At 38.0% G+C, this 12179-nt stretch overlaps 1 protein-coding gene across 8 annotated transcripts in view; it reads left to right on the top strand.

Moving 5' to 3' along the window:
• The window catches only part of IMMP1L (inner mitochondrial membrane peptidase subunit 1), a 54782-nt gene that overhangs the window by 24420 nt on the left and 18183 nt on the right, over window positions 1-12179 (top strand). For all 8 annotated transcript variants that reach the window (XM_054066858.1, XM_054066857.1, XM_054066855.1 and 5 more), the window contains one exon: window positions 8368-8478. In XM_054066858.1, coding sequence (XP_053922833.1) covers window positions 8368-8478 — 111 coding nt within the window. The remainder of the gene's footprint in view (window positions 1-8367; window positions 8479-12179) is intronic.

Below are 12179 nucleotides of genomic sequence, written 5' to 3'. Positions count from 1 at the left end.
CGGCTCCTATTTACAGATTGAAAAAGTGAGGGGTAAGTCATCAGATTAAAACAGCTTGTATGTCATAAACCACCAATATGCTAAGCCTTTGTGTCACTTAAACAAAAGTAGTACCTAATAATGTCACTTAATACAGCTAGAGTCTGTAAATAAGGAACTGCCTTTTGCAAGTCATAGTGATAAAAAGCTGAGATACAAATCCATATCTCAGCAACGCTCTGCTGGTAATCAATCACAACACACCACTAATGCTGTGAGACTGGCTGATGGGGGGGGAAGTATGTTTACCTTGTGCTAAAATGAGGTTCATTGCGGAGATGGCATCTCTTCATCCTGTGGTTAACTCTGGAACTAACATAATTCTGAAGATAATGCTTCGTACTGTGTTTGCAGATCGGAGAAGTGGTCTTATTCAGCGCTATTAACTCTTAAACAGTCCTTGTCAAATGCAGGAAGACTATTTTGTGGGTACTAAGAATAATGTAATGTTAATGTAAGTAACAGAATATCTTAATTGCTAGACAGTACTGCAGGTTTTGGGTGCACAATATAAGACACTGACGAGTGGTTTGATATTTCCGAGTGCTTGGTACCATGGGATAGTTTCTTTAAAATATCCTAGATATCAATTAAAAATAGAGTTCTTGAATCACTAGCTCTTTTTCCTATGTCCTTAGTACATGAATAGCTAGTTTTGACTCATGATTTAGTGTTTCGGTAATCTGAGTTTTTATAGTAGCTGGTCGTCTTCTCCTTAGTTCTAGTGTTCTAGAGGCCTGAGAGAAAGTTATGCCATAATTTTAAGCAGCAGGGCTGCTAAATGTCTGATGGGAAAGGAGAACTGGTTTGGCCTATTTGTTTAGTTTGCACATTTGTTTGCAGATCCCTTCATATCCCACTACAGAGTTCATCACTACAGCTAATCTTGAATCTTCTGGGAAGTAATTTTAAATCAAAATTCTTAATTGTCTTATTAAAGGAAGCACTAATAATTCTATCCATTTGCTTCCCAATATTTTCAAGGTTTCTTCAGCTCAAGTGAATTGATCTTTTTACCTTTGCAGTATTGTTGGTGGTGTTTCAAGAACATATGAGTGGCAGGACTTGACACAGCAGCACTGCTACCATTCACCACAGCTTCTCCTCATGTCTGTTGGGTCAGGGAGGTTGATGGCCAGACATGGGCATGCCTGCATTGTAGCAGGGGCACACAGTGAGGGGCTCAGCTTAAACACGGCTCCTGGGTGAGCTCCCACCAAGATCTCTTACAGTTCTTTCTCAGACAGCTCTTTCTATGTCACAGGCTGAACCAAGACGAGACAGCTGCACTGTATCAGGTGGTCTTAAGCACAGGCTACCTACGCTGGGTTGAGGGGAGCAGTGCCCAGCCTCTGACATGTTGCCCTGGTTCTTCCATTCAGCCAGTTCATTCCTGAAGGAAAACCATAAAGAAATCTCATTGTTGATTTGAGGGAAATTTATTTCAACTCATTTCTGAGTTTATAGGACTAGATATTTTACCTCTGTGGAATAGACTTGGCTATACTGGTCAGTTCAGTTTGAACCTTCAGGATTTTATGATTCTGTTATTCCTCTGCTCCAAGTTCATTAATAACTTCTAGGAAGCTACTCAGGATGATGAAACCAACTACTTAAGGACTCACAGAAGGTTTTGAGCACAAGTTTTAGTCTGCCTATATCAGCTTCATATCTGAATGAAGGACGTTTCATTTTTATTTTCCTCTCTGTGTACTAGCTAAGGCCTTCTGACTGTCTTAAATTGTCTAAAGCTGAGGCTTTAGATTGATTAGTAGAGATTCAGGTCACTCCTGAAGGAGCTGACAGACAATAATTTTGATTCCTTTACTGTGCTCACAGAGAATTTATTTGTCATTGTTGCTGCCAGGGTTATTAGCTAGATCACTCAGTACAGGTGTGCCTTTGTCCAGGGCGCCTGTGATGGTAACCGGGTTTGTGTTGTAACCTTAAGCTCCAGTTGGGGTTTGAACCTGTAGGTATTTTGTTCTCAGACCTACATTTCAGGATGACCCTGTTACATCATCTGTTCTCTGGAGAAGAAAAAGAGTCAAATCCTTCTTAATGATTGCTGTGAGAAAAGTATGCAAACTGCTAAGTAATCTTCGCTGGATTTGTAGTCAATATTTTCATCCAAAATATTGGGTTTTCTATAGATCAAGAAAGCTCCTAGTAGTCTGGAGTGATGAGTCATAGAAATACTGTGAATTTTTCTTCGGCAGTTCCTAAATGTATCTAGGAAATTTAGTCTTGAAAGTTTTGGCCTGTGAACATCTATAAAGATGAACATTTCAAAACTATAGCGGATTAAAAAGCTTAGGTAGTTCTTCACTATTTAAGGCAAAGCAGTTTTTGTTTCAAAAGATAAACAGTTTTAATGCAGAAAGAGGGATTGTAGAAAGTGTGCAAAAGCTGTGTGTTATTGCTTAGGACAGCAATATTTGCTCAACCACCACTCAACTGGTTTGCTTGCACAATAGAGAGAAATGTCATGCAAATTAAAATCTAAGCGAATATACCTTCATTACCTTGTAGTATCTGAGTTAGCATGGTTTCCATTCGAGGCTATGTCATTTTAATTTTGGTTAATAATTGATTTCAAAACTTCAAGATAGACAAGTCTTTTTATAAATTTTCTATTAAAACAATGACAATATAGAGAATGAGTTCATGATATAAATATTTCATCACAGTGAGTTTAATTTCTGTATAAAAACCTGTTACTGGTTCACTGGCATATTTTCTCATAATAACGTGGATCAGGGTCATAATGTGCGCTTTTTAATATATGTATTTTAACACACTGGGCCAAGTACATTATGTTGTATTCATAAGCAGCTTAAACTGTTGAATAAGAAAAAAATAATAAAAAGAAAATGCTAAACTGTTCGGAAGTACCTATGAATTTAAGGTAAATTAGTTCTGTTATGGTTTTTTTTTAGAAATATTAAATTCTAGGTAATTCAGCCTTCTAGTGATATTTAGACGATGTTGATTTAAGATCTGCTGCTCAGTTAAAGTTCCATTGTGGTTGCTACCATTTCATAGCTTTTTCCAGAAAAAAAAAAAGGAAATTTATGCTGATTTTGAAAATACTGAGCTAATCAATGTTGTTGGGTTTTATATAGATGGCAACCTTAATATGAAGATTTATGATAATCCTGCAGAAATGGTGCCTAGAGCAACCGGATCATTTTTAAAAAAGAGTATCCATTAAGCATTATTCACTCTTGGTTTTGACTTAATAAATAAAGGATTAAAGAATGGTTATGTGAGACTTTAAGTATAGAGTGATACAACAAACTCCTGCATTTCTATGGTGTATATTTTATCCTAACTAGATGCAATTTACTTAAATAAGGCAATTTAATCAGTATTTAGTAAATTTGTCACTTGATATGGTAGATTCTTTCATCATATTTCACTTTAATCAAGAAAGGTAACACCTGTGGTTTATTCACAAAAGCTCCTTTTGTTAAACGAACACCCGCAGGCCATGAAGCAATTACATTTGTTGCTTGTACCAAAGTAGGAGGCACTTAAATAGACCTTAGTAGGGATAGATGAGAAGTCGCAGACTTTATTCTTTTGTCCGGCACTGAGATTAGGTCTTATCATAGCTCAAGAAGGAAGCCTCTGAACTGAAAAGAAAAGATGGGAATGATTTAAAATTCTTCTTAAGTTTGAAACTTTGATACTGCTGGAGGTGATGTGAATATCTGTGACCTTACGAAAGTTCAAACTTCATCTGCTCCCAGCTGATTGTACATGCTGATGTTCTTTGACGAACATGGACTGCTTGGAATTTCAAAAGGAAAGATGGCAAGAGATTAATGTTTATAATTCTCCACTTATTTATTAAAAATCCTTATTTCTCCATTTAGGTACCATGTCGTTCCACCCCCATGCCCCTAAAATAACCCCCCCCACCACCTGAAACAAAAAAAACTCCAACCCAACCCACAAAAGCCTCTTTTCATTTAGTTGGGCTTGGGGGTGTGTGAGGCAGATAATTTAATCTGTTAATCTTTTTTGCAGTATATTAATTTTCTAGTAGGGCAGTTAATGCAGCACATGCATCTCATCTCTTGGTTTTGAAGTCAGTCAGATGACTCAAGGAACAAAGTTTGGGTTCATGTGAAAAAGGCCAAAAGAACACAATTCTTTATTGATTTCCCTCCTGTCCATTTATGCAAATTAATATTTTACACAAGTATGCATCAAATACCTGAGCTGCACTTTTTTGCCACCTTAATTTTGCCACCTTAACTTTACCACCAAGTAAATGACAACAGCTCCACAGCTTTAGCCAGTTTGTTGCAGTGAAAGGTACTTTTTTCTCTGAGCTGAAACAGAATAAGCTGCTGCTATAAGCTCAGTTGTTCTAAATGATAATCTTGCTCTTCTGGTCTACCTGCCCCTGTGCTAGAGCTCTGAGGGTTGGAAGGGAGAATGGGGAAGAGTGGTGTGTCTGATCAGTGTCCTGTATTCTCATGTGTATAAGCTGCACCTCACAGAACCGGTTTTGCCTGAGAACTGCTATTCCTTGGAAGTAAATCTTCAGATAATCTGCACAAAACCAGAGGCACAGGGGTTGCTTAGGAAGAGAGAGGAGTCTGCAGACAAAGGGAGGCAGTGTGCTCTCGCGTGAACCTGCACCGCTGTGGAGTTGCTGGTTTGGCACGTGACCCGCTGGGTAGTTGTGTGAAAATTCACTTGTTGGGCTTGTGAGACTTCGACCTCTTCATTCTGGCTTACGTGTAAGGGAGAGCTGAAACGCTGCCTAGCCCACGTTAAATGCCTTTGGCACTCTTGTCAGTAGTTTTTGTATTCAGAATCCTTCTGTGTATAGTAAAGGTAACTGATTGCAGTTGTACTTCTTAGAAACAACTAATTTTGTCCAAGAGGTCTGTGGTCCATGGCCTGTGGATACCAAAATGCACATTGTGAATTGTTGGTAAGTGGCTTTCCCATTGCCTTGGGTGTTTTGGCAGTAGCAGCCTGTTTATGTGTAATGAATACATTCTTACTACAAATACAAGGTTTCACTAGGGTTATTTTTTTGGCTTTCGTTTAAAATATCTCTTATTCCCAACTACTGTGCTCCATCACATTGAGGCATTTCAGATTGGGTTCCGATTCTGCAAAGGTTGATAGCCAAAGCTAACGTTATTTAATGTGAAAAATCCCACTGTAATCAGTGATGTGGTCTAGAAATAGCTTGGTGCATAAACCCTTGAATGATTCTGGCTTTAGCCTTTATTTTGAAGGAGTATTAACAACTTTTTTTTTTTAATTAATGATTATGGCCTGTCTCTGGTATTTGGTTTTACATTTTCATGTAATTCATGTGATTTTTATTGCTTGTATTAATTCTAGGTTGTAGTGAAGTGCCCATACAAAGGGCAGGCACTATAGAAGGGTATTCTACTGTATTATCTCTAGATTAATTGTTATGTAGGGACAGTACCCTTAATGACAAATTTTAGAGGTTCAGGGTCCTGTCATACCTTCCACGGAGAACTACAAAAGTTACCATAAGTAGTGAATTTCATGATAGATCTCTTGCAATAAATTATATTCCTGTATCTGGAATGCAAATTATAAACATCTTGTCTAGACAAGTAATTATTACTAGAAGTAGTAAGTAATATGCCACAGCTGGCAAAACCACTTTATTTTTTTATACTTTTGGAGCACGGAAGAAAGATGGGAAGGTCTCTAAGTGTTTGGATATAGTTTTGAGGGGTCATTATTTCACATAGTAACAAATGAGCTTCATGAATCTGTGATGATGAGCCTATGAATCTGGGAAAGTGAGACACTGTGGGAACCCGAAAAGCAGAAGGGGGGAGCTGGGAGTGTCCTGTGTGTGGAAGAGGAGCACACTGCAAGCAGTGACACTTTTGCCAAAAGGTGAAATGTCAGTGTGGGTTTGCTTTTTTATTTCATTAAAACATCTTTATTGTAATTCATGCTTCTCTGTTATGGGCATTTGCTGAGAGTCTTTCAGAATGACAGTAGTTCGGTGTATGATTTGCAGTTCTGGTAGGTGCTGGACAGGAGAGTTTGCACCAGAAAGGTCAGAATGCTGCTTTGCATTGTAATACACACCTGAAAAACAAACTCATGTAAGATGTGGGCACAGAGAATGCTTTAGGTGGGCACACTGCAAAGTTAAATATCCAACTAACCCAACAGTTGCCACTGGCTGTTCAAAATAGGCTGTCTAGCACAGTCTTTCTGAGGAAAATAGAAACGTTGGTATGTTCTCAAATAGAGACCTATCAAAAACGTACTTCCCGTGTGATGGAATCTATATTCCACATGGGACATTTGACTCCGGAGAGAATTTGGTTTTTTGAATTTATTTATTTTAAATTGACTTCTGGTTGGTTATTTTATTTGCAAAGCTGCTTGGGTGAGGGGCGGGGTGGGGGGGGAAAGGACGTCACCTACCTGAAACCAACTGGCCTTCCCAGAAAAGCTCTTCCATGTGCAGGCCAGCGATCCGATAAGCCTACAAGATCACAAAGATGGCAGAGAAGCTGGATATGAAATACCTGAATTGTAGGACTAAGAGAACAAGAAGTAAAGGACCTTGATGGAACTAGCAGATTGGTCTAAACCAAACAAAGTCGCACTTCTTTGTACAGGCGACTGTGGAAGGAGTATATACATACAGATTCTAAATTGATGAGGTAGGGATGTGCACCCTCTGACATGCCTAAAGCACCTATCCTGGATACCCTAGAAATACCAAGGTGGCTGGGAGAAGATAGACAGGCTCACATATACTTTCCATGATGAGCATCACTCTTTGCCACTGTCGGAGACAAAGTATTGCTTCTTAGTCCATAGCTTCCACATTTGCCACAGCTCAACAAAGGGACTCTGGGGTCGCTTGCTGCTCTCAGGTCCTTGTCTGCTAACTGGCAGGCGGGGGCGTGTTTATGCAGGAGCCTAAAAGGCTTCTTTAAAGTCAGGGTTGCCAGCAGGTGTTACCTGGCCAGACGCCTACGAGTACCAACACCTATAGGCCAACTGCCGTTTCCTCCAATGTTTATCTGGGGGACTTGGGTTTATTCTTAATTTTTTACATCCAGATTTCACTACTGGAGTGGCATTTTATTTTGTTTAGTCTGCTATCCTTTAACTCTGTATATGTAGACTACAGTATTCATGAGTCCAAGTGGTTTATATCTAAAACTTTAATGTTTATACTGCTCAAACTCTTGAGTTTCATTTGAAATTATTTTTTTTTCTTAAATTTTGTTTCTGTATTTTTTTTCTCTGAATTATGGGCACAGTAATGTGTCAAGTGCGTATTTGGTTTTGGAAAAAGGTATGTTAACTTAAAGTCCATGTTACGTATTATCTAGATGGAGAATATATTGCTACTTTAAAATTTTCAACCTGGTTTAGAATTTTAGAAGCAAGAAAAGCTTAGAAAAATAATAATTAAGTATTTTATTTGGTAACTTGAAATATCAAAATAGTGTTGTATATTCCAAATGGAAACATTAAGACTTACAATAGCAACTTTTTTATATATTACAGTTTTATATTCTTATGTAGGTAACTAATACAGCTATGTTGCTATTTCTCATTTTGTCATTGAGTCAGTCAGTGAATGCCATGAATCTATGGTATGTAATATAGTTAATGCAGAATATATATAGGCAATGAAAGGTCTTTGTCATATGGTATAAGGTCACCATCATTAATTTTCAAATTATAAAAAGGGATTTGCTGTTTTGTGATCATCATTATTGCAATATAATGTGTTGTGGATTCTGCCTGCACATAGAATGAACTGTGATCTTAATTAGAACTTTGACAAGCCTACTCCGATAAAATGATGAGATTATTCGTAATTGATGTCACAATCAATTACCAGTTAGTTCATCATGAATCTACTAACAGGTCTAGCCTTGGTGCTGGCCCCAGGATGTTGATGAGTGTGTGGCTGCCCTGTTCATGCTGTTACTGCGACAGGAGGGCAGATTTTCAGTCAACATCCTAATGACCTCTTTTGAAGTCTATTAAATTAATGACCCTGTCACATTGGTCTAACCTCTTACATCTTCATTTTGGATTTTTTGTGCAAACCATTGGGTTTTGAGCACATGCTAGAACAGATACTTTGGAGCACTCCTTCTCATCCTTCCAAATCTGGTGCTGTGTCTTACTAGATTCAATAAAAAAGTAGTTCATTATACAGTCATGAAACTCAGAACACAGATATCAGAAAATATATTGTAAAGCAAACTATGCTTAATACCATTCTATTCTGTTTTCTTTTTACATTTCATTCTTGCTTAATCATAGGTGCCCAAAGGACATGTTTGGTTAGAAGGTGATAATCTCAGGAATTCTACAGATTCCAGGTGCTACGGACCTGTTCCTTATGGACTGATAAGAGGACGCATTTGTTTTAAGGTATATGTATTTATAGTATCTAAAAGTAGTTGCATTAATACATTTTTAATGCCTGAGTGTTAGGCACTAAAACTCACTGCCTTTGAAAACTGAATGAATTCTTTTGCAAGCAAACCTAAACCTATTAAAACCAAACATACACACCCACACCCTGCTGCACGGATATAGCTTCTGTCCTTAATTTGATTCTACAAAATGATAGAAAAGGGCAGGTCCATACTCACTGTTGTTGTAATTTGGGAAGTGTTGGTTCCATAGTTCAAAGAACAAAACAGAGGAAAAGGTTATCTTTCTAGGACTTGCTTATGTACTTTAGACATGTAGACTGGCTTTGCTGCTTTGTAACCAAGTCTGTGAAAGAACCTTATTTAACAGTACAGTTAAATCTGTGCCACCATAATTGTCTGCCACATCTTTATTAAAAAAAAAAAAAAAGCTTTAAATTCATCTTGTATTGTATAAACCTCCTTGGTTCCTTTTGTTTCAACAGTTCTATGGCTTTATTTCTCCCTAAATTACTTTTTCACATTATCTGTATTATTAATCTACTCATTTGCCAAGAAGAAGAAATTAACACAGTTTCCTCTCCATAAAAAGATTTATCTAAGAAACGAGGGAGTATATGTTTATAGCCATAGGCACCAGCTTCTAGAAAGCTAGATTTAAAATGGTGCCATTCAGAGCAATAAAAACAGGATTTGAAAACTGTTCTCCATCTGTTGTAACACACCAACAAAAATATACTTTAGTACAGCTGTATTACATTCACAGGGAAGAGCAGATCTTTCCAATTTAACAGTTTTATAATCTTAATTTACAGTTTTTATGAATGTAATTTAGGACTTTCCAAAAAACCTTGGAGCTATCTACCATAACTACTTGCTGACTGAATCTCAAATAACATCTCCCCCTCAGCCCCAGCACCAAGTTTTGTCTGCCCTATGTTCTTTATGGATAGCATTTGCTTTGAGTTCTTCCCTAGTGGTCATTGAGAGCTCTTTGTTCCTTCTCTGTATTGTTTGCCTCATGTACATCAGAGGAAAAAATACTGATTCTCAAAAGGGCTACTTTTATGACCCAAGTTTTAGCTTGCTGCTAAAATACAAATGATGCTAATATGCTCACAGCCCTCTTAATAAGAATGTGGTATTAATATGACTGAGCTCCAACTGATGTACAGGTATAGAAAAGTTATGTTTATTATTTCAATGGGTTTGTTAGCAAATAATTTATATATTAAGAAGCTGTTTATGTGGACAGCCATAATTATTCACAGTATCTCTCCACAACAATAAATTTGTGTCCAGCTTGTATCCCAACAAGGAAGAAGTGTGAGAGACTTGAACGAAATGACTGACAGTACTGAACCCTAAATCTGCAGGCACTAGACTCTGTAAAGTGAATGGAACTTACACGCAGATATTATGTATTGAAGTGATTTAGGTCTCCAGAATATTGTGTTTAAAAAAGATAGTACGCAATCACTTGATACTTAATCAAAATAATTATTTAACCAAATTTTAATAGCAGTTAATAGCATTTTATGATGGTGCATAGAGAAGTGATTATTAACATTTTAATAAGTATATGGTGCCTAACAAAAGCAAAAATGAGTTTATTCTTCAAATGAGTGTTTATAGTTGGGTTGTTTATGGGCATTCACATTAGAATGCAGTGATCTTGTTATTGTATGTTGCTACTGAACGTTACAGTGAAAGGCAGCAGAATCCAGCTACTCCGCGTGCTGGCAGCTCATTAGTAGACGACTGGCCAAGAAGCCTATGTGTGCTTTTTAATGCAGTCTCCTAGAGGTTTAGCTTCTCTTCCATTAAATATCTTTTGCTGCCTTGAGAGTGGAAGCTGATGTGGCTTTATCTTGAAGGGAGTTTGGAGAAGCAGATGTAACAGTGCCTTTGAATGCTGAGTTACATTTTTAGTGATGGATGAAAAAGAAATCTAATTTGCAAGTAATGGATTTCAACAGAAGAGAGCTTGTTTAGGCAAACTACTCTTGACAAAACAGAAGTGTTAATTCTCTCGGTAGCTTATCTGTGAAGCTTAGACCCAAGATTCTCAATAAATGTTGGGACATCAGTTTTTAACCCATACAGAAATAACGATACTTTACTGTATTTGCTCCTTTTCCTCCCTGCTACCATATCAACTGCCACACTGAGAGACAAATTCATTCCATAAAAAGATCACTGAAATGAAGTAGCTGTAAATGCAGTAAAAGCCTAGGGAGTCCCAATTTGACAGAACTCATGCTTCATCCGATCCTAGGTAGGATATCCTGTGCATTCCCTAGGCTTAGGCTCCATGTCAAAAATAGACCTGGAGTGTACCTTCAAAAGAGCTAGTTAGCCCCGTTTGTCCTCTATCCATCAGATCAAATCTATGTAGGCCACACCAAAGAGGGCAAGGGGAAATAGCTGCTAATTGGTCTAACCAGTTTGAATGAACAAGTCATGGTCAACTTCTGTCATAACTTTGAAAGACTTGGGAATTACTACAGACAGTGGCATGTCTTTGTTTCATAGAGAAGGCTTGTTCCATCTTCTTTCCAACCACGAGTATTTTTTCTCACATTTCCTGCACGCAGACTAGCTAAAGCATCATTTTCATTCTAACTCTACCACTGAGATTACTGTGGTGAATTTGAATCAAAATGATATTTAAAACAATTTGATGGATTACTTTCACTGAAAGACCAGTTGCAATAGGTGGCATTTGAGTTGCCTGAAATAAGATTTGTGGCTTAGTAATTGGCCTAAGAAACCTCCTTCTCTGTGTCTTTACTCAGATCGGCTTAGATTTGTAATATGGGATAGTCCTGTTCCCTTTTACTCCTGCATGCCTTTGAGGCGAAACAAAGACTTGACACCAGCCTGCAGCCAGCACAGGCCTCTGAGGAGCTTAGAATTCCATAGCTTTGCTTCTAACCAAGATCACAAATATCCTTCTGTTGTTGGTTTGTATCTCTTTATGTTTGCGTGAACTTAAAATAGCTCACTGGCTAATACACATGTAGAGACAAGACGTTACCTCTGTGTATTTCTGTGTATCAGCAGATGTTTCTCCTGCTCTTCCCTAACTGCACATGCCCAAAATGACAATTTTTCTAAAATACTTGCAAAAGAGAGCTTTGAGCCTTTTAGAGACTTAACAGAACTTAAAAGTCCCGAGAATGACTTATCCTTCTGTTTTCCTGAGGGCCCAGGAACAATCCTACTGATGGCAACATAGCACAGTCCTGCAGGAAGCCTGGGCAAGGGCAAACACAGGGTGTTTCTAGCAGTGCACGCTCCTAGTCTAGTAGTAAGTTGATGCTCTGTCTTGCTATGCCCATCCTTAACTGCCTCTGCCTTTCTATCATTGCCTTTTCTGCTGGGGCCAAGTCATGGGTTTTGAAATACTGAGCCTTAGTACAGTGCTTCTTTTTTGTAAACTGAGAAAATTACTTTTTTGCTCTGTGCAGAAAGCAGCAAAGGCTTCTTCTGTGCTGTGGCTGTTCCATAAACTCAGTTAAAAAGTTGCTGTTCCTGGAAGGGGACTGTGTAGCTTCATTAGGATCTAATTCTAAGGAAAAATGAGCAAGATAAACATGAAACTGACAGATGTTTTGGAAAAGAGGTAGTGCATCATCTTTCTCCTTCTTGATTGCTTCATCTTGAGCCAAGGCTGTGAAGTTTTTATGGGAT

The sequence above is a fragment of the Cuculus canorus genome, chromosome 5 (genome assembly GCF_017976375.1).
Source record: "Cuculus canorus isolate bCucCan1 chromosome 5, bCucCan1.pri, whole genome shotgun sequence".
Taxonomy (NCBI): domain Eukaryota; kingdom Metazoa; phylum Chordata; class Aves; order Cuculiformes; family Cuculidae; genus Cuculus; species Cuculus canorus.
This window is presented reverse-complemented; position numbering and strand designations above follow the sequence as displayed.